Here is a 24214-nt window from a genome sequence, read left to right on the forward strand (position 1 = left end):
CGGCGTATAAGACGACTGGGCGTATAAGACGACCCCCAACTTTTCCATTTAAAATATAGGGTTTGGGCTATAATCACTGTATAAGACTACCCCTAAATGCCCAGCCCTCCCTGTCTTCAAGACTATCTTCTCCAGTCCAGGGAACTGACTGGGATCTGTGGATGGCACTGTTTAGGGGGGGGGGGGGATCTGTGGATGACACTATATAGCATCTTATGCTATATGTGCCATCCACAGATTTCCCCCCTAAACAGTGCCATCCACAGATCCCCCCCTAAACAGTGCCATCCACAGATCCCCCCCCTAAACAGTGCCATCCACAGATCCCCCTCCCCTAAACAGTGCCATCCACAGATCCCCCCCCTAAACAGTGCCATCCACAGATTCCCCCCCCCCTTAAACAGTGCCATCCACAGACCCCCTCCCCGACGCTCACAGTACAGTACATTTATAAACTGTAATCCGTAACTTTAATCATCGCTCATCTCTTTACTAGGGTACCTTACTCTCAGCTCCGGTAACAGGCAGTGCGGGCGGCGCTCACTCACTGACGTCACGCGCCTGCGCCGCCATTTTGCGGACAAGAAGAGGTTTTTTTTACAGTGGGGATTCACATGGACTGCATCCATATTTTGCGGATCCGCGATTTGCAGACTGTAAAACGGATACGGTCATGTGCAGGAGGCCTAATACATAATTCAGTGGAGCCTAACAATATTGTTTTTGCCAAGTTCACTAGGAAATCAGCAGAAACATAAGTTCTGTATGCCTCTGGATAAAATCGGAGGAATACAGAGGTAAACCTAAGCCCAATGCTTCTCTATGGGTGCTTTATTACTTTTCAAACATTATAGAATTCAATTGAGACTTCTCACACACAAAGCTCTCCTCCATAGATCTCCATTCTGTAAATGGTTTACGACTAACATCCTCCACAATCCAAACCTCTCACTCCCCGAGTCTACATTCACACGACAGACGTGTGACAGATGTTTTTTTTATTGGCTGTCACACATCTGTATTAAGAACAATGGCAGTCTATGAGGTTATTCGCACGGCAGTTTTTTACTGCCAGTGAATAACGGACGTCAAAAAATAGAGCATTTTCTATCTTCTCCATTTTCACTGACCAACAGCCTTCATACAATTGAATGGGACCGTATTTAACGTCTGTTTCTCAGAAAAGCCTCCGTTAAAAACAGACCGTTTTCCCGTTTTTAACAGACATTTTTTCACGGTCGTGTTAATATAACCTTCGGCCGTCCGCATCCGTACTTCTGTTCTATGGCCCTGCAAAAAAAATAAAAAATTTCCTATTCTTGTTTGCAATTGTGGACACGAATAGGAATTCCTATCATAGGGCTTGCCGCTCCGTTCCACAAAATGTAGACCACACGTGGCCAGTATACGTGTTGTGCAGATCCACAATTTGCAGACCGCAAAATATATATGGTCGTCTGAATGAGCCCTAAGGCCCAACTCCTATAGTTTTAGGCACTTACCTATCCTTTTTTTTAGTGTGGCCTATCACATCCCCTAATCTACCTCTTCTCCATCCCCCTCTCCAACATTATTCCTCAGATCCTTTCATCTAACACTCTCCACCACACCAAATGCACTCAGAAGCACTACAGATATCAGCTGGTGAATGACTCATGCAGCTTTATATCTTCTCCCTTATTTAGTTAAAGGAATATAACGGTTATAACAAGTTATCCCTTATCCACAGGATAGGGGATAAATATCCGATCAGTGGGGTCCTACCACCGGGACCCCCACAGATCCCGAGAACGGGAGCCCCGTACCCTGTGGAGCCCTCCTGAAATGGATGGAGCAGCTGGTTGGAAAAGTGAGCACACACAGACCCAGTGAAATTAATGGGTCAGGATTCAGTCCGGATGCTATGTCCCATGTGTAAGAGCCCATAGGGTAAATTCACAGCCACAATGTGGCTCTACTATTAAACGTTCTTCAAAGTTGAACCTTCACTGTGAAATACCAGCTTCATAATCTGTTGTCGTTAATTTGTCAGAATAAAAATTTATTTTAAAATTGCATATAGCACTATATAAATAATACACATACTTCTCCTTACAAACAGATCATCTGACAACCAGGAGAAGATAACTTGTTGTGTGACACCAAGTCCATGTCAGCCCAATGGCCAATGGCAGGCGAAATATCCAGTCCCCAATAAAGGTTATATCAATGGTCGGACCATGTCCAGGCCATGTCACAGCTTTGTTAGAAGAGCAAGGCATATTGTAGTGAATATAATAGTCAATAAATTAATCTATAACATGCCCTCTGCAGTACACAGACATCTGTCCTCCACAGGACGCTGGCATCTCTTGCTAGTCCTCATGGAGCTTCTGTAGTATGAGTTTTAGCTGCTCCTGGACGGTTTCACAGAAATCACAATTCTTATTGGTTATATCCCAGGTCATATTGGTGATTATCGTGGATAAGCATTTCTGAGCTAAATTCAGATCTTGATCAAACCTCCGGTCGTCCGTCTGGAGAGCCATATGTGTGCAGATGTTTCTGAACTCTATACTGTCCTGGGGGGGGAACACAAATCACATATATAATTTAAAGGGATGGTTCACAATTTATCATAACCTCATCATAGCTTCTTCATAAGCAGAGAAATTACAATTCATACTATTCTCATTTATGATCTGCAGCAATATGACAATAGAGGTAGGAGCCACAGGGAAATCACATTCCCCAAATATTGCCTGTAGGCCATTAACAGACATGGGCTATTTTAGGAAGCCTGTGTCTGATGTGCCATAGGCCATGAGACACTCCTGTATTCTGGCGACAGACGCCGATGCTCTGCCAAATGCCAAAAAGCAGGGAAATCAGATCAGCTTTTCTCCCTGGTACCGCCAACCGTGTATGCTCCATGATCTGTGGTGGTCCAGGGTGCTGATGACCAGCTCCATGCACAGTGCATGAGTGACAGCGCTGATGTGCAGAAAACTAGTAGGGAGGAGGTACGGTAATTTCTCACCTTGTTTGGACAGAGTTGTCTGTGGCTTCTTGTAATATATAGATTTTAAAGAGTTTATTTTCCCACAAAAAATTCATGGCATTAGACATGCGATTAAAGTATGATTAGTGAGGGTCTAATGGGTGAGAGCCCCACTGATCCTGAGATTGGAGATGCCCCGTCATCTTTTCTGCTGGGGAAGTGACCTGGCATACGCACTCTCTCTGTTATAGGAGTTGTCTGGACTTGGAGCCAAAAACCTCCTTGATCTGGACCTGTGCCCCTGAACATGAAAAAACGGAAGGAAGACTCATCTACTCTGTTCCTGACTGCTTCCAGTCTGCATAGGACCAGGAAGAAGCTGGGTTCCGTTACTGCTGTGGCTAATCACAGGCCTTAGCGGTCACATCGGCTTGAACGCTACGTCACAGCAGTAATGTACTGTTTAAGCCTCTGGGACAACTGAGGCCTGTAACTGGCCGCAGCGGTAATGAGAGAAAGCCGCTTCTTAGTCCTATGGGGATCGGAAGCAGCCGGGAATGTAGCAGCAGCAGGACTGCGGACAGGTCTTCCTTTTTTTCCCACGTTTAGGGGCACACAACCTCTAAGGCTCCATTCAGACGTCTGTTGAATGGTCCGGATCCGTTCATTTTCAATGGGGCCGGAAAAGATGCGCACTTGGGGCCGGAAAACATCCGCACTTCAGTTCTGTGGCCCCAAACTTCCGGTCCACGCTTCCGCAAAAACATGTGAATGGACCCTTAAAGACACTTACAGTCTGTGTATCTGTGTGATAGACTGCCCTATATACAATAGGGTCACCGACTACTATCTAATATACATGGGCAGCTTTTACTTCATTGGATCTACAGTATAATATGATAACAGCTTAAAGGGGTTATGCCATGACTAATTAAAAAAATGAAAATCAGACATCCTTTAGTACATGAAAATCTCTTTCTAGCAAAGCTAGAACCAGCCCTGTACCTCACATGGATCCAAAGATCTCCCTATTCATTGCTCTGCTGAATTTATATCAAACTGACAGCTCAAGGGGAGTGTCTTTTCTGCTGCAGCTAAGGGGGCGTGTCTCAGCTCTGCCTATCACAGCTCAGGAGGCAGTTGAAGGATGAAACTGAGCATGTGCGACCATCTCAGTGAGCTGGACAAAGAAATTAGAAAAAGAACAAACAGCAAGCAGCGCTATACAGAAATATTTTATTGAATAACTCAGTGGCTATGCTTAATTTTTAATTAAATGCAATTACAAAAGTATTCAGATCCAGGTGCTATTTTGAAAACTATAGAATATTTTTCCTGGCACAACCCCTTTAACATACTGTATGTTATCTATACAAGCCACTGTCTTCTGTCACCAACAAAAACACTGACAATAGTCTGATTAGATAAGATTTCCATAGACTGATTAGGCAGACGGTTACAAACTGCAACCACTATACTTTCAATTCTGACACAAGTCTTTGTAAATGATTAAACCTATCAAAGTTTTTGTATGCACAGTGACAAGATTTAGACTTAAACGGAAAATGCAAATGTGATCGCACACTACATCCAGCACTCTGCCCTGCCTCCATGCTGGATGAGACATTGGTGTACATTTTGGCCAAAGCGTTATAAGCCACTGACCGTGTCAAGGTCGTCTCATTTGAGTGGTCCCTAACACTGTTTCCTACCTGTTTATGGGCCATGACAGCCACACAAAGTCCAGGGAATGCAGGTCAGCATGCAAGCCAAGCACACTCTGCTTTTAACCCCGTCCGGTGCCATTACAGCTTTCATCGGATCCAGGGATGCAAGTACCAACATGCATGCTGAGCCCACCATATACTTCTCCTGGAGCCAGATGGCTAATGGTAGGTTCTATATAAGCAGACTCAGTTTTATACTGACTTTAAAACCAGCCTCCAGGACAGATTGACTGGTCAGGTGTGCATGACTCAAAGGAGATCGCCATACCTCCAATATATACTACAAAGAAAAATGTGGGGGGTTGAGTCCGCACAACCCGTATGTAGGTGCATAGATTTAGATTTAGTACATAGTGATAGTCATGATAACTACTGTACAGCTCACAGCTGGTCTCTTTCTACATAAAGCACATGCAGAAAATATGGGGCAAGAAAAACACTCAAGCGCTCAGGTCCATGCGGCTGCATAGCAAAAGATAGGTCTTGTCCTATCTCTCGCTGCAACATGCAGATCGCGAACCCACTGAAGTCAAAGGGTCCGCACTGCGATGCAGGGTGCACATGGCTGGTGTCCGTATTTTGCGGATTCGCAGTATGTGGTCCACAGATGTGTGATTGCACACTTAGGCCTCTTGCACACGACCGCATGGATTTTTCAGTTTTTTGCGGTCTGCAAAAAACAGACCCGCAAAAAATACGGATGACGTCCGTGTGCATTCCGATTTTTGCGGAACGGAACAGCTGGCCCCTGATAGAACAGTACTATCCTTGTTCGTTATGCGGACAATAATAGGACATGTTCTATCTTTGAACGGAATGGAAAAACGGAAACGGAAGGCATACGGAGTACCTTCTTTTTTTTTTGCGGATCCATTGAAATGAATGGTTCCGTATACGGTCCGTATACAGAACGCAAAAACAATTATATAAAACATACTTTTATGTCTTAGGGCTCTTTCACACCTGCGTTCTTTTCTTCCGGCATAGAGTTCCGTCGTCGGGGCTCTATGCCGGAAGAATCCTGATCAGTTTTATCCTAATGTAATTTGAATGGAGTGAAATCCGTTCAGGATGCATCAGGATGTCTTCAGTTCCGGAACGGAACGTTTTTTGGCCGGAGAAAATACCGCAGCATGCTGCGCTTTTTGCTCCGGCCAAAAATCCTGAAGACTTGCCGTAAGGCCGGATCCGGAATTAATGCCCATTGAAAGGCATTGATCCGGATCCGGCCTTAAGCTAAACGTCGTTTCGGCGCATTGCCGGATCCGACGTTTAACTTTTTCTGAATGGTTACCATGGCTGCCGGGACGCTAAAGTCCTGTCAGCCATGGTAAAGTGTAGCGGGGAGCAGCATACTTACCGTCCGTGTGGCTCCCCGGGCGCTCCAGAGTGACGTCAGGGCGCTCCACGCGCATGGATGATGTGATCACATGGCACGTCATCCATGCGCATGGGGCGCTCTGACGTCATTCTGGAGCGCCCCGGGAGCCGCGCGGACTGTAAGTATACCGCTCCCCTGCTCCTACTATGGCAACCAGGACTTTAATAGCGTCCTGGCTGCCATAGTAACACTGAAAGCATTTTGAAGACGATCCGTCTTCAAATGCTTTCAGTACACTTGCGTTTTTCCGGATCCGGCGTGTAATTCCAGCAAGTGGAGTACACGCCGGATCCGGACAACGCAAGTGTGAAAGAGGCCTTACCGGTCAAGGTTATTTAAACTGGGACTTGTGATGATGGTGTATCCCATGGAGACAGCTATGTTTATGTTATATATTACTGAAAGGCTATGTTATGGCTTTTCTGAAAAACAATATTGTATTGAAAATGTTCGCTTGACGCGATGTCTGATCTTTACCTGCTATGACTATGTACTTGCTTGTCTTGTGAACTAATAAAAAATGTTTTTGAAAAAAAAATAAAAAAAAAAATTGAACGGAAACGGAAAAATAAAACGTTCGTGTGCAAGAGGCCTTAAGCATTGAATACCTTCCTGACAAACTCCACTAGTTCTTTCTTTTTCTCTCTGAAATACTGTGGTTTTCTCTCTGGGCTGAAGGAAGAGCAAAATGGAGACAGTACAACCTATTTGATGCTGGTGTTTATTCCAGATGCAACGTTACGGTTGAAGAGCCTTTGTCAAGCATGCTTCAGCCGAAACGTTGCATTTGGAATAAACACCGGCTTCCTTCTTTTTGGATTGTCCGGTGATTATGGGAAGCTGACCTCTTTCCCAGGAGACGTGCACCCACCACCTATGCAGTAGGAGTGCTATCCTTATCTATACTGAATTGCTCTCTGAGGAGTGAGCACATGTAGCTTCTCTCCCTTCCTCAGCTACAAACTGACTGACTGAACAAAGAGAGGATCTAAGTCCAACTCCTAGCTTCCTACAGGGGCAGAGTCAGGATTATTACACCCGTACGGATCCATACAAAGTTATGGGTTATACAATACGTCAAATAACATTAAGTAACAATTTGCAAGTCCCCAATTCTGGGGTCCTGCACGTAGTACCTCAACCATTTCTGCAAAGAAGCTATAAGGCAAAGCTTTCTTTAAAGCAAGCTATGCACAATATTAAAGTGGTTCTCTTAAAGTGCTGTAAAAGAGGGTTCCCCATATGGACCCCCCTCTAAGAACCAAAACAGAAAATATCATAAAGATGTTTTCCAGATGAGCAGTGATATCCCTCCCCCCCCCCCTCCTTTGTACCACGAGTGATCTGTACTTACTTTGAGCTGCATAGAAAATTGATGGTCCAAAGGCAAGTGGTCCAGAATGTTTTCTTCCACCACTAGAAGTGACAGAGTAGACCGCGCGACTCTGGAAAGACGATTCCGTGAAGCCTTTTGTGCCAGTGTAAGTGATCTAGTAGAAGAGATTGATGCAGTATCTGACCCCTCTAAGTCCAGCTCCAGGTCAGTCAGTCTAGCAGGGGGTCTGGTGTAGCACAGGCTACTGCCTGATGCCCCCTCCACAAGGTAGATGTTGTTGCACCTTATACCCCTCTCCTCCAGAAGCGTGATCAGTGTGGTGAAAGCCTGGGTTTGGTGACTGAGCACATCTCTCACTAGTGCTGGTCCAGGCATATCCACGGTGTCTTCTCAGTCCTCAGCTGCTGGATGTAAATGACAAGAGAAATGAGAGAAGCCTGACTTTATTCCAACATCTCAGCATGTGGTCCACTCTTGCATTGTGTAACCTGAGACGTTGGGTGTCCTTAGTCCTCTCACACAGCCAGATTAGGATGCTCCTCTTTAGTAGGCAGGCTGTGCATTTACATCTTGCATAATAATATATTACAGGAACCTGGGTTATCTTATCTGTCGCTGCAAATTCACGAGGAAGTTGCTGTATTTCACACAAGTCATGAGTTTGGAGAACACGGGACTTCACGCATCATTGCTATTCTACTGCAACATGCCCTTGTCACGAATGCTGATTCAGCGGTTATATTTCGGACCAAATAAACTAATATTCATTTGTATTTACGTTTTATCAATGGGTTACATGGATATTGAACTGTAAATGTAGATGTTAGAGGAAAGCTGGCCATAGTCTTTAGGTATTTGTTGGCTGATCCGGCTAACAGTGTTGAGATTTGCTCATGATCTCATATGGCTTACTATAAACATACTGGATTTGCCAACAAATGTTGAAGACTGAAAGATGTATGCCACACAAAGGACACCCTGAGAGGGTCACACTGCTTAATGGTTCATAGTTCAGGGCAGACGACTGACGACACAAGTGACCTACCGACACAACGTCAATGATAACGACAAGCATTTACATGTGCAAATTTCTTCATATTCGATCACATACTCACTTAAACGATGATCGTTGACTGTGTTCAAACAGGTCCAGTCATCCGTGTCTATCGGCAAAAGGTCGATGCACATATACATTACCAAAATTCATTAACGACAAACGATAATTTAATTGTTCCCATCAACGATTTCACGAGCGCCAAACAAGCGATTTTAGTAAAATCATTCAGTCCCTATGAACATTCAAATTACACGATTATTGTCCACTAGGAATCACTAGCGTTCAAATCGTAATGATTATCTACTTGTCTAAGGCTACTTTCACACTAGTGTTTCTATTTTCCAGTATTGAGATCCGTCATAGGGTTTCAATACCAGGACAAAAACGCTTCCGTTTTGTCTACATTCATTGTCAATGGGGACAAAATGTAACTGAACAGAACGGAGTGCTCCAAAATGCATTCTGTTCTGTTTGGTTGCGTTCTCCTACCGGAGAGCAATCCGCAGCATGCTGCGGTTTTCTATCCGTCATGGGATGCGGAGCAAGACGGATCCGTCCCCATTGACTTGCATTGTGGGTCATGATGGATCCATCTGACACAATAGAAAACGGATCTGTCCCCTATTGACTTTCAATGGAGTTCATGACGGATCCGTCTTGGCTATGTTAAAGGTAATACAACCGGATCCGTTCATAACTGATGCAGATGGTTGTATTATCAGTAACGGAAGCGTTTTTGCTGGACCCTGCCGGATTCAGTAAAAACACTAGTGTGAAAGTACCCTAAATGAGCCTTAAGACAGGTTCATATCTGCAATGTAAACTCCGGTCACTGTATCCGACATATATGCTGGCTTTCGGCTGGACGAAAAAGACTAAACACAGCATTTTTTATCCAGCCAAAAGCCGACATTTATGCCAAAAAGCGTCCGGATCCTATTATAGTGAATGGAGATCTGGCGGTGCACAGTGGTATCCCTCTATGCCAAATACAGTGAACTCCAGCAGTCTGTTCCTCCTTCGGTACAGACTGCCTGAGTTAACAATGCTGATGTGAACACCAACGCTTAAAAGACCCTTTACACGGGCCGAGAATCCCGCAGATAATCGCTAACGAGCGTTCATAGGAACGCTCGTTAGCGATTATCTGACGTTGTAAATGTGCCACAAATTACCACCTATTACAATAGATCATTCATGCGGTCACAAAAATGATCGGCACCAGATTGTGCTTGCTGTGTCGTCCCATGTAAAGGGCTGTGAAGTCATGGAACTTTTTCCAGTAAAAAGAAAACAGTCTCCAATTTTAGTGGTGTACTTATCGGCGCTGCAGATCCACCAAGCGACGTGAGAATAAATCGCTTCACAGTTAAAATGTCCAAAGAATGTTGATCGCGCTGCCTTCTGAGTGTAAAATTTGTGGATCCATGTAGGTTAGCAGCAGTCTTCCCTGCAGTGTCACGTCATTTGGTGATGCTGGAGGTGTGGGTGGTGTATTGCCGCTGTCCTTGGATGCTCGACTATGAATGAAGCGAAAATAGTGGACTGCTATTGGCTCGAGGAGAGTCATGTGGTTCAAGCGCCGGCAACCCCTTATTTATGAATGAAAATAGAGGGAGGGTAATGTTTTTGTATTGTATGCTCTGTTCATTGTTGTTATTGTGTTATTTTACATTAGAACACCGTTAGCCTGAATGGGCTTTGGGAATTGTGTATATTAATTGTATTATGTGAACATCCAAAAGGAGAAAAAAGATATATGTATATGAATGGGCAGCCCTTGGGAGGGATCGTGGCTCAATAAATACTGCACCTGTGAGGCAGGATATCATCGCCCCTGAAGAAGCTAGACTGGCGAAACCCGGGTCGGGTGGATTTGTGATGAAAAGAGACTTGTTTTTATGACTGAGATTTTAAGACTTTTTGTAAGTAGAATAAACCTGTTGTTTGCGAGATTACCTGGTGGAACTTCACTACTTGTACTAATACTTCCCTCTAGGGTGCAGGTGTACGTGAGTGCACCAGCCTCTGGGAACCGATTGGCTACAAGGTGGAACAACCTGAGCATTGAAAAGAAGGGTCCGGGATTGGAACTTTACACTCAGAAGGAGAGCGATCAACATTCTTTGGACATGGAACTTTTTCCAACAGAATACAATACGCTTTATAATGACTTTTACTAGAGGGCTAATTTCATTCAACAAAACCAGATCCATACAGAGGGCCATAGATGGTATCTCTAAACAAACACTGCCCTATAATAAGGGTGTGTTCACTTTATGTTAGTGGTGTACGCTTAGCATGTACTGCTGGTCTTAATAAACCGCTGTGATGGTTCCGCCGAAGTTATGAAGAGGCGCCAGTTCTAAATGTAAGAACCTTATGGCAGATATACACCACTATAGGATAAATCGCAGTCTTCTGTTTGCGGTATACCATCAAACTGAGAGCAGTAGCGTGATGTGAACAGGCTCTATACTCAGCTATACATAGATAGGAAAGGTTCGTTGGCGAATAGCAGGTACAGTAATTCTATTTCCTTACCATATATCACCATAGTGTTGGAGGCTGAAGATCGCTGAAGTCCAAGTGTTGCTGCCTGGTCTCTGTACATCACAATGACACAGGGTTAGCATTCGGCTGTTACTCAGCTCAGATAATTATATTCTGTTTTATCATCAAGGTGCAGTGTAAATAAAGCAAGCTAACAAAACTGGTTAGGGGAGTAAATAAGAGGGACGGACGTGTGCTCCGAAAGATTCATCACTAAAACGTGAAGGGAGGGTAAATAGGGCAGCACTCATCAGACTGGAATTTCATAACACATTAGGTCATTGGATCAGGCAATCATCTGTCCGATGCTGGGACTTCACAGTGAAGGCACGTTATTCAAAATGGGCAATATATTGTAAAAAAAAAAAAAAAAAGGTATTTCTGGAATCAGCAACCTCGCTACGAAACTACAACTCCCAGCATGCTCCATTCACTTCATTTATTTGCATTTACACATAAAGGGGACAGAGGGAATATGAGGGTCATTCCTCTTCTTCATCAATATGCAGACTATTGTTGTCCGTGCCGTTCTCAGCGGGTTCAACCGGCAGCATAATGTGTATGGGGAGCTGTCGACTCTCCCCTGACAGATGATGTCTGGGGAGAGAAGGATGGAACAAAATTTATATTTTTGTCTTCTCCTTTTGTTGTAATGGAGATAAGGCTACTTTCACACTTGCGGTAGAGGAATCCGGCAAAACGTATGCCAACTGATTGCATTTTAAGACGAATCAGGATCCTGATCCGTCTTAAAAATGCATTGGAAGAACGGATCCGTCTGTCCGTTTTGATTTTTTTTCCCACAATTTTACCGGTCTGCGCATGCATGGAAAAAAATGCCGGATCCGGCTTTCAGGCAAGTCTTCAGTTTTTTGGGCCAGAGATAGAACCGTAGCATGCTGCGGTTTTATCTTTTGCCTGATCAGTCAAAAAGACTGAACTGAAGACATCCTGATGCGTCCTGAATGGATTACTCTTCATTCAGAATGCATGGGGATAAAACTGATCAGTTCTTTTTCGGTATAGAGCCCCTAGGACGGAACTCTATGCCGGAAAAGAAAAACACAAGTGTGAAAGTACCTTAAGGGTACTTTCACACTAGCGTTGTTTGAATCAGGCAGGCAATTCCGTCACCGGAACTGCCCGCCGGATCCCAAAAAACGTGTGAAAACAGATTACATTTGAATCCTGATCAGGATTCTGATCACAATGAAAAAATGCATTGGAAAAAACAGATCCGCCATTTATAGACTTTTCACTTTTTTTCACATTTTTCGGGTTTAACATGCAAAAGTGCAAAGTGTTCCGGATTTTTGCCCGGAGGTAAAAATACAACATGCTATGGTTTTCTAAAAAGCCTGACCAGTAAAAAAGCCTGAACTGAAGACATCCTGATGCATCCTGAACGGATTGCTCTCCATTCAGATTGCATGGGGATAAAACTGATAAGTTATTTTCCGGATTTGAGCCCCTAGGACGGAACTCAGCGCCGGAAAAGAAAAACGCTAGTGTGAAAGTACCCTAAGCCACCACCAGAAGTGTCTGGCAGCTGCTTTATCCCCTCTTCCCATTAAATACACATTTCCCTTCGGCTGAACTGAATGCAGACGTGTTTGAGGTCGTTGTGAGGGAGTCGGGACAAATAGCCGTCGGCTGAACAATCGTTTGGCTGACAGCTATTGAACGTGTGTGGCAGCCTTTAGAAACAGTTCATAAGGCACCAAGTCTCCAGTATGCCCTGAACAGTGTGATCCCTGCAAAACAGTCTGTAAAGTTGATAGGCCGGATATAGAGTTTTCGAGTTCATGTTCCAGGACACCGAACAGACCCTGTGTAAATGGGCGATAAAAAAAAAAAAAGGTAACCTTTGGCAGTACTCGGCTGAAAACAGATTGTAAGCATGTGAGAATGACCTCAGATGTTAGGCCCCTTTCACACGAGCGAGTTTTCCGCGCGGATGTGTTGCGGGAGGTGAACGCATTGCATCCGCACGGAATCCTGACCCATTCATTTCTATGGGGCTGTTCACATGAGCGGTGATTTTCACGCATCACTTGTGCGTTGCGTGAAAATCGCAGCATGCTCCTCTTTGTGCGTTTTTCACATAACGCAAGCCCCATAGAGATGAATGGGGTTGCGTGAAAATCGCAAGCATCCGCAAGCAAGTGCGGATGCGGTGCGATTTTCACGCATGGTTGCTAGGAGACGATCGGGATGGAGACCCAATCATTATTATTTTCCCTTATAACATGGTTATAAGGGAAAATAATAGCATTCTGAATACAGACTGCATAGTAAAACAGCGCTGGAGGGGTTAAAAAAAAATAAAAAATCATTTAACTCACCTTAATCCACTTGATCGCGTAGCCCGGTATCACTTCTGTCCCCTTTACTGAATAGGACCTGTGGTGAGCATTAATTATAGGTCAAGGACCTTTGATGACGTCACTCCGGTCATCACATGGTACGTCACATGATCTTTTACCATGGTGAATCACCATGGTAAAAGATCATGTGACATACCATGTGATGACCGGAATGACGTCACCACAGGTCCTGTTGCTGCACAGAGATCAGATGAAGCCAGAAGGAGATGCCGGGCCGCGAACAAGTGGACTAAGGTGAGTTAAAATTTTTTTATTTTTTTTTTAACCCCTCCAGCGATGTTTTACTATGCATTCTGTATTCAGAATGCTATTATTTTCCCTTATAACCATGTTATAAGGGAAAATAATACTATTTACAGAACACCGATCCCAAGCCCGAACTTCTGTGAAGAAGTTCGGGTTTGGGTACCAAACACGCGCGATTTTTCTCACGCGAGTGCAAAATACATTACAATGTTTTGCACTCACGCGGAAAAAACGCGGGTGTTCCCGCAACGCACCCGCACATTTTCCCGCAACGCCCGTGTGAAAGAGGCCTTAGACCTTTGAACAGCCATCCAAGACAAGTCCGTCTGACAGTTGGTTAACCTGCCAGACACCAAATTAGTCCATACAGTCTCTACAGTGGCAGCAGAGAGTCATGGAATAAACTCCATCAAGTCCTTGGCTTAATGAGCTTGTGGCTTACCTTGGGCTTCCACAAGTCGGGCTTGATTTCCTCCAGTTGGTATTTCCTTACAAACCTCACAACATCTTCAGGGAAGCTGCTGTCCCACTTGTCCCAGCCAAGATCCCGCCAGCAGGGTATGAAAAAAGAGCAAGCCATAGACCTGCACACAGAGCCATTCTCCTGTAAACACAGTCAACACACAGAAAAGGTCTGTGGGGCTTTTTGGAGATAACAATCCACTTTCATTTTGGAGCCCCTGATGAAGAAAAAAAGAACAACAGAGCATTTATTAGACCTATAGCTATTACACCTAACGAATGGCGAATGGACCATGTATGAAAATCCCAGCCGAAAGGCACCATGTGACAACATCCATGATTCCTATCGTGCCAAAGTGTGATGCAGTGCCTCTATGCTCTATTCAAATTTCCTTAAACATGTCCTAGCACATATATTTCATATTTTTTAAATGTAATATACATAACATAGAGCCTAGGTAGTGCTTTTTATCAGAATATGTGAACGGTGGAGTCGAAGATGCAGCCAATCCTAATAATACAGAGGATGCACATAACATTCCCTCCACCCAATGTAGGGGCAATCAGGAAAGTCGCTCCATGCAGTAATGTATGTAGAGGTACAGCAAATGTAGACTGTCAACTTCCAAACACTTCTAGGTGTCCAAAATTGGATCATTAGGATCACGTCTCCGGTCTCTTTCTTCCCTTTGTCATGTTAGCAACAGAAGGTGACAAATGAATGGTTGCGAGTGCCAGTAAGATGTGCCCCCATAGATGCCCCCAATCATGTGCCAGTAATAAGAGCCCTCCACCACCATGTGCCAGTAGCCAGAGTGCCCCCCATATCATGTGCCAGTAGCCACCCCTTATGTGCCAGTAGTCGCCCCTTATGTGCCAGTAGCTGCCCTTTATGTGCCAGTAGCCCCCCTTATGTGCCAATAGCCCCCTTATCATGTGCCAATAGCCCCCCTTATTATGTGCCAGTAGCCCCCCTTATCATGTGCCAGTAGCCCCCCATCATGTGCCAGTAGCCCCCCCTTATCATGTGCCAGTAGTCCCCCCATCATGTGCCAGTAGTCCCCCCATCATGTGCCAGTAGTCATCCTTATGTGCCAGTAGCCCCCTTATCATGTTCCAGTAGTCCCCCTTATGTGCCAGTAGTTCCCCTTATGTGCCAGTAGCCGCCCCTTATGTGCCAGTAGCCCCCCCTTATGTGCCAGTAGTCCCCCTTATGTGCCAGTAGTCCCCCTTATGTGCCAGTAGCCGCCCCTTATGTGCCAGTAGCTGCCCCTTATCATGTGCCAGTAGCCCCCTTATCATGTGCCAGTAGCCCCCTTATCATGTGCCAGTAGCCCCCATATTATGTGCCAGTAGCCCCCATATCATGTGCCAGTAGCCCCCATATCATGTGCCAGTAGCCCCCTTTATCATGTGCCAGTAGCCCCCTTTATCATGTGCCAGTAGTCCCCCGTATCATGTGCTAGCAGTCCCCCTTATCATGTGCCAGTAGCCCCCCTTATCATGTGCCAGTAGCCCCCCTTATCATGTGCCAGTAGCCCCCCATCATGTGCCAGTAGTCCCCCTTATGTGCCAGTAGCCCCCTTATCATGTGCCAGCCCAGTAGTCCCCCTTATCATGTGCCAGCCCAGTAGTCCCCCCCTTATTATGTGCCAGCCCAGTAGTCCCCCCTTATCATGTGCCAGCCCAGTAGTCCCCCTTATCATGTGGCAGCCCAGTAGTCCCCCCTTATCATGTCCCAGTCCAGTAGTCCCCCCCTAATCATGTGCCAGCCCAGTAGTCCCCTCTTATCATGTGCCAGCCCAGTAGTCCCCCCTTATCATGTGCCAGCCCAGTAGTCCCCCCTTATCATGTGCCAGCCCAGTAGTCCCCCCTTATCATGTGCCAGTATTGTACCTATATAAAAAAAACAACAACACTTATACTTACCTCCAGCGATGCGATGCAGGCCTCTTCCGGCCTGTGTCCCTCGCTATACGGCTCAGGCAGCGTGACGACGTCATCGCGCCGCCTGCACCGGCCTCTGATAGGCTGCCAGCACTAGGCCGGCTGCCTATCAGAGGAACAGGAGGGGACACACCTCTCCCTCCCCTGCCGCAGCACAGGCATCTGTATCGCCGTCCTGAGGACGGCGATACTTCCACAATGGAAGTGCTCATCTCCTGCTGCTGTGCCCTGCCGCCCCCACTTGTCACCAGGGCTGCGGCCTTGCGGCACTCAGGCCTGCCGGCCTAGCGGGAAATTTCCCGGTATCCCGGCAGGCCAGTCCGGCCCTGTGTCTAGGGGGGAATAAGAAGCACTGTTACTCTGTAGGTGGCACACAGTAAACATTTTAATACTTTCTAGAAGGCACAAAGAGAGGAGCGAATTCTTTGGCTTTATTTCTGCTATTAGGGTGAATAGGATCTCACACTCTCCCTGCTGCCCTGTACATAGTACACACAGCAGAAGGGAGCTTACCATGGCAGCCAGGGCTTCAGCACTGTCCTGGCTGCAATGGTAACCGATAGGAGCTCCATGATTACACTGTTGGGGCTCCGATCGAAACTGCCACTGCACCACCAATGATTTAATACTGTGGTCACTGCCACCAATGATTTAATACTGTGGGGGGGGGGGTTGGGGGGGTGAACTGCACCATTAATGTTTTTAGTACTGGGGTGGTACTGAGAGCGCAGAGCCTCTAGGTGTAACATCAACGTCCCCGTTGCTTCTAGAGGCTCATTTGCATATATTAAAACATCATTTTTCATGCATGCCATGCAGGAACATATGAACATGGGACCAACACAGATGCCTTCAGTTGCTAAGCGCACATTTAACAGGTCAGACAGTTTCATCGGTAAAAAACTGCTGAGAGATGCCCTTTAAGAGCTTGTTATATTAATAAAGCATAGAGTATGTGTAGTACCCCACAACAGGCACTAATATTACTTCACACTGCTAATGTCTCTAATGGCTAACCAATAATGTCATCTGTGTTTTTATTCCAGGTCCTCTTACATTGTGCATTCATAATATTGCTATGAAACTGTTATATTCATGTATTGTGCCTGGATCGCCAGCAGGTGGCAGTGCACCTGGCAGAGAGAGATATTTAGATAGAATGGAACTTACCATTCCATTCTCCCCGCTTTTGGGCAGAGGTGGGCTGGTCCTGTTTCATACCAAGGGAGGGGTTGCAGAAAGTTAGAGTAAGTGGAGTCTAGTGTTGGAAGCAGACGAGTCAAGATGGTGCAGTGAGGGGAATGGCCGCCCCTCCTGCAGCAGGAGTCTCCCAAGGAATGTAGCTCATAGAGCACCCTGACTCCTTACAGATAAAGACACAGTATCACGAGGGGGTCAACAGTCACAGGCACCCCCCTCAAAAGGTACCAGAACAATCCTAAAGTCCAGCTACCAGACGAAAGCCAGTCTAGCACAGCAGAGAAAGATAGAGCAAGGTATCCAAGTTTGCCTGCCAGTTTACCCCAAAACCTGCTGAAACAAAGAGAAAGGCCGAATATTGTCTGGATACAAGTTTATTCAAGTAAAGCTCTTGAACTTTCATCAAGTCTGGACTCCTCTTATTCTCCACCTACTACAAATCTCCCTTTTATTGTATTGGAGCCTAACCCTGGAGAACGACAGCATCCAAATAGGATCACCGTGACACACACAGAAACTATTAAGGCCACACCAAACTGCTCGGCAATTCCTATAAATCTACGACACGATCGGCCTTGGGGGGCGGCACGTTGCATACGACTTACTGTACATTGAAACAATATGTATCATTGGACATACATTTGAATGGTAGCCAAATATATGGCTATTCCAACATATCGTGCAAAAATTATATGGCGCCCAGTGTGAGACAACTACATTAAAGGGACGCTCCACTTATTTAGGAATTGCATCATGAAGGAATAATTTGGATAGGAGACCAGAGCAGCGAGCAGTAACATTTTCCCTAATGGCATTATCAGCAGAATAGAGACACCTTTCATGGCGCCTTCATTCCCTATATTAAGCAGAGGGGCTGACATGGGAGCAGGGTACATCACCCAACTTTACTCATTTTGTTGTGATACGGTGACACGTGTATAACGTAGAATTTTTTTTGTCCAAAGGACTTGAAGAGCTGAAAACATCTCAGCAATAGCTATATGAAGATTTAAAATACTGGGGACCAATCAAATACAGGCATGTGTGGAGATAGGAGCACTGATGACACCACAGAAGCTACTGAGGACCAATCAGATTCAAGTATGAAATCACACATGAGGGGAGAACCAATGAAATTACAGATTCTAGCAAGGACCAATCAGATTGCGGCAGGTGTGATGATGTCACAGAAGCTAGTGACATCACCGAGTTCTGAGCCTTGAAAAACCACTGCCTGACATTATCTCGGACAGAATATCTCTGGATATAGAGAGAGACAGATAGGCTTGTGCTTTTGCTCAGCAAATCCTTGTTTTCGCTTAGCGAGTCATTTACTTTGCGCCATGGAGATCCGGGGTTTGGCATTCTTGCCTTTCCTCTGGGTTATATGGACGCTATCGGGCCTCTTTGCCCTGATTGCCTTGACTGTCATCCCAGGCCATGTAAAATATCCTTACATTAGGTAAGAGGGGACAGGGCGGGATTCCTCTGTAGTATCATTACTGTTATTACCGTATTATCAGTTTATTCCTGGAATGTTATGATTATTATTATTAGTGGATTATTAATAAGCTACATCTCATAACTGTTAGTAGAGAAAACATCCCATTGTGCGGGGGGTCTGTGAAGACTGAGGTTTCATGCACCGGCCTTCATCTAATCTGCTCTAGAGTGAGATGCACAGGCCTCTTCATAAATTAGGAGTATCTCTGACCTCCATGCACCAAAAAAATCAAAACTGCACCAACTATGACAGGCATAATTTATAAGCAAATTTGCCAGTCTGCAGAGGCCCCACCCCCTCCTGCTGAGCCTGTTTAGAACACACCCACTTTTTTGGGAAACTTGCAAGCATGGCTTAAAAATGCAAAAAGTCTTACATTTTCTACAAAATGCCTCCTACTCAAAAATTTTATACTTTTCCAGAAAACTGAAGGAGAAAAAAATAATAATAGTGAATAAATGAATGATGATTATTGTGTTAATGGGTTTTACCACTGGTTGTACTGGGGAAGTAATGGCTATATAGTGGGGCAAGTGATAGTATGGGGATGGGGTGTGAAATATGATGCAATTGCCCATTCAGTTCCTGATTTCCTTTTACAAAGGGCCTCTGACAAATAACAGTTGCAATCTGACTGGTTGCTATGGGCGACGGCACCATATTGTCCCCATTGTTGTTTGTCTTCTATTTGTGTCTGGACATTAGATAATATTACGGAGGATGATTATAATGGAAGGAAATAAAGTCTCCTCTGCTATTAGAAGACATGACACAATCCTGCCGTTTGTGTCCTAATAACACCCAATATTTTGCTTTCTTTCTCAGTGACACGGGACGAAAATACCCCGAATCGGTGGTCTTTACAGTGGTCTTCTTAATGTCTGCCTTTCTAGGTAAGTGGATTTAGAGAGATATCATGAGGAGATCAGCGGCTCCAGCGCTCAGTGATGACGTTATCTCCCTAAGCACTATTCACTGCTGAGCGGCGGCCATCACTGGAGATTATAATCATCATTGAATCCTGGAGGTTATTACAAGTGTCTATGGACGTTCCCGGCTGATCCCATGTATTGTCTATTTCAGGAGCTGGCAACGCTTGCATCATGTACCGGTTCATGATCATCCGGTCTGAACAATCAGAGAGGCGACATATCATCTGTCAGAGAATCCTCTATGTCGTTGCATGGATGGGCTGCATTGGAACCGTTGTGACCGCCATAGTTTCGGTAAGTTTATATACAGATGTCTCAGGACTAGTAATACAGAGGGGACATCGCTTAAAGTCAAGAGATGTGTATAAATATAATGACGCGCCCTGGTGACTATTCTTATGTATTACTGCCCCTGTATAATTACACCACCTGCGGCCTCTGCTGTTCTGTATTCTCAGATCTTCAGGATGTCCATATTGATGACATTTATTTCTCTGCTTTTGTTCTAGATGAGGATCAGTCCTACAGTCCACAGGATCGGCGCAGGACCGGCATTTTTCTTTTGTGCCGTTTACAACCTAGGTCAAGCTATATGCCTGTACAAGAAATCCTTCAGCAGTCGCCGCCTATGCCACATTAGATTGGCATCAACCTTGGTGCCCATTGTGGCCCTGCTGACCTGTATCCTCTTATAGCTGACTGGTACAGTGCCATGTTGTTTGCTGGATACACTTACACATATGTACTTACCATCATTGCTGCTGTTTGTAAATTTGGGTCAATTTAGCCAAGACCCCCGCCCCTCCTTTAAATGATCAGGTCACTATCACTCATTGGTGGAGTTAACTAGGCCCCAAGCATTTTTGGCCCAGGACAACCCAAATTTACAGAGACATTGTCTCTGAATATTCGGGAAAGTTTTGGCAAATGTGGGACTATTGGCAACTAGGAGATTATTCGCTTCCTCCGACCCCATTGTAGCACAGATCAGACATCACAGTATAGGAAACACTATAATAATATAATTAATTCTGTTACTTGTCCTTAACACGTCCTTCCAGTTTCTGTGTGTATGACCATCAGCTTCTTCCAGCTATGTACTGGCCGATGTGATGAGGTGAGTTCATGCAACTCTTCACCGTCTTGTATAATCTACATCTATCCTGTGTAACAGTAATATAAAAGCTCCTATCTCACCTCCATCTTCCCATCTCACTCCATATAGAGTCCCTGGTGAGTACCGCCAGGCACTAATGCTCTATTCTGTCTTCTGCAGATCTACACCAGGACAGGCATGGTGGCCGAGTGGACTGGATTTGTTGGCCTGATAATATACCAACTAATGAACTATACAGATTTCCAGGTGAGTAGATGCTGTGTAAAGGTCTAATGTGCTCCAGAAACATTTCAGAGAAGTCATATATTATATAGAGCTGTTTTATAATTAATGGTCTTTCTTCTTTTTTCTCAGCGTTTGTCTTTAACGTTGTCCCGAGAAGGTGTCTCCATTGGCCTGAGAGAAAAGACCCAGGACCCTGAAAACCCCAATAAGATCCAAGGGGTGGAGCACCAAGACAACTGAAACCATCATGACATTGCTGGACTTGAATCTTCTGGATCAAGAGGCAGATTCCAGGCTTGGTCTCTGTCCTCAATACTGGATGTGACATTTTACCGAACTTTCCTAATACTGGATTTGACATTTACCGGATTTTCTGGATTCAACATCTAGCAGAATTTCCAAATACTGGATGTGACAATTACCCGGACTTTCCATAGCTACCTCATCTCAAATGATGGCTTTTACCCCCTTGCCCAAGGGAAGGGCAGTCCTTCAGCCATGGTTCCCTGGAGGTTTCCCCCACTAGGGGGTTTTTCCTCCCCTGAGTGTTGAAGGATGAGTTGGGGGTTCACCATCATCAGGGCCATTTCAAAACCACTGGCCTGTTAATAAATGAGTCAATACATGAGGTAGCTAACAATGTGTCCGAGCCTCTTTATTGTAGGGAATGTATTGTAACTAATGTTACCCAATAAAGACCGGGGAACTTCATAGGGGTGATCAGACCAAGCTCTGGAAGGAAAACGATGAAGGTGGTAATGGCAGGGTTAGATTTTCCTAAAGCCATATATGTCTAGAGTTTTTCAAATTTTATGAGTATAATAAAAGTGATTCATTAAAAGGGCATTCTGCTTGGGATAATTTATCTCTTATCCAGCTATCACTAGGACTTCTGTCCCCTTGTTTGAATGGAGTGTTGGTCGAGCATATGCACTACAACTCCACCTCAAATCTATGTGATTGTTAGAGATAGTGATGTTGTATTCTGCTACAGAATGCACAGAGTGGTGGTGCGCAGACTCAACCAGTGCTCTTTTAAAATTGGGGGTGTGGGTCCCTCATCATTGTGACTGGTTGCAGTCTAAGTGGGCAGACTGCCACCAATCTACCAGTTATTTACTTTCCAGGGGATAAGGGATAACATATTCTAATTCGAATACTCCTTTAAACAATTTGGAAGAAAATGGGTAAAATTATTGTTAAAAGTCATATTTATAAAACCTCTGAAAATAGGGTGCACCTTATAGAGAGGGGGACCCAGAGCTCAAGTCAAAACGGAGCTTTCTTCTATTGCTGGTTCATGCCCCGCACATATTCCCCATAAAATAACAATTCTGGAGCATTTATAACTTTATGTTGTGCTGTTCTTCTCATGATTAAATTGTCAACTGGGTGTTACCATTTATCTTGCAAAAGTGGTGTGTCCCTACAGTCTGACCCTGAGAGCACTGATTGGACAGTGGGAAAGCGTCCAGTGACACACCCTCACCTGGGCCAGTGACGTCATATTTATCGGTCACCTGGCCTAGGCGCAGCTCAGTAGTAGAGTACATGGACGCACTCATACACACACTCTCCACATATACATGGACGCACTCATACACACACTCTCCACATATACATGGACGCACTCATACACACACTCTCCACATACATGGACGCACTCATACACACACTCTCCACATACATGGATGCACTCATACACACACTCTCCACATATACATGGATGCACTCATACACACACTCTCCACACATACATGAACGCACTCATACACACACTCTCCACATACATGAACGCACTCATACACACACTCTCCACACATACATGAACGCACTCATACACACACTCTCCACATATACATGAACGTACTCATACACACACTCTCCACATACATGAACGCACTCATACACACACTCTCCACACATACATGAACGCACTCATACACACACTCTCCACATATACATGAACGTACTCATACACACACTCTCCACATACATGGACGCACTCATACACACACTCTCCACATACATGGATGCACTCATACACACACTCTCCACTTATACATGAACGCACTCATACACACACTCTCCACATATACATGAACGTACTCATACACACACTCTCCACATACATGAACGCACTCATACACACACTCTCCACACATACATGAACGCACTCATACACACACTCTCCACATATACATGAACGTACTCATACACACACTCTCCACATACATGGACGCACTCATACACACACTCTCCACATACATGGATGCACTCATACACACACTCTCCACTTATACATGAACGCACTCATACACACACTCTCCACACATACATGAACGCACTCATACACACACTCTCCACATACATGGACGCAGTCATACACACACTCTCCACATACATGAACGCACTCATACACACACTCTCCACACATACATGAACGCACTCATACACACACTCTCCACATACATGAACGCACTCATACACACACTCTCCACATATACATGAACGCACTCATACACACACTCTCCACATACATGGACGCACTCATACACACACTCTCCACATACATGGATGCACTCATACACACACTCTCCACATACATGAACGCACTCATACACACACTCTCCACATATACATGAACGCACTCATACACACACTCTCCACATACATGGACGCACTCATACACACACTCTCCACATATACATGAACGCACTCATACACACACTCTCCACATACATGGACGCACTCGTACACACACTCTCCACATACATGGACGCACTCATACACACTCTCCACATACATGGACGCAGTCATACACACACTCTCCACATATACATGAACGCACTCATACACACAGTCACCACATATACATGGACGCACTCATACACACACTCTCCACATACATGAACGCACTCATACACACACTCTCCACATACATGGACGCACTCATACACATATTCTTCACATACAGGGGCGCACTCATACACACAGTCACCACATACATGGACGCACACATATATAGACACCCAGCTTTCCTGCTGTGCCTCTCCCCCATACTCCAATGCCTCTGCACTTGTGCCATGCAGGATAGCAGGGAAGCTGGATGACATTTCATGATATAATTCACCCAGCTTTCCTACTATACTGCATGTCA

General features: G+C 45.0%; 1 protein-coding gene and 1 long non-coding RNA gene across 5 annotated transcripts in view; one reads left to right on the forward strand and one right to left on the reverse strand.

Moving 5' to 3' along the window:
* Positions 1-591: 591 nt before the first annotated feature.
* Positions 592-24214, reverse strand: part of DLEU7 (deleted in lymphocytic leukemia 7) — a 53246-nt gene continuing 29623 nt past the window's right edge. Inside the window, exons 2-4 of one of the 4 annotated variants that reach the window (XM_040426037.1) lie at positions 11026-11087; positions 7443-7828; positions 592-2561 (exon numbers count right to left, since the gene is read on the reverse strand). In XM_040426037.1, the coding sequence (XP_040281971.1) occupies positions 2355-2561; positions 7443-7799 (564 nt within the window). In that variant the 5' untranslated portion in view covers positions 7800-7828; positions 11026-11087 and the 3' untranslated portion in view covers positions 592-2354. Of the gene's footprint in view, positions 2562-7442; positions 8000-11025; positions 11129-24214 lie in introns of those variants that run through there. The other 3 variants (XM_040426035.1, XM_040426038.1, XM_040426034.1) reach the window with 3 other exon arrangements.
* LOC120996247 lies at positions 20241-21256 on the forward strand. The gene is made up of 4 exons (XR_005777747.1): positions 20241-20393; positions 20774-20829; positions 20989-21075; positions 21184-21256. It is a non-coding gene; the product is annotated as an uncharacterized LOC120996247 (long non-coding RNA).

Source organism: Bufo bufo, chromosome 3, assembly GCF_905171765.1.
Source record: "Bufo bufo chromosome 3, aBufBuf1.1, whole genome shotgun sequence".
Taxonomy (NCBI): Eukaryota; Metazoa; Chordata; class Amphibia; order Anura; family Bufonidae; genus Bufo; species Bufo bufo.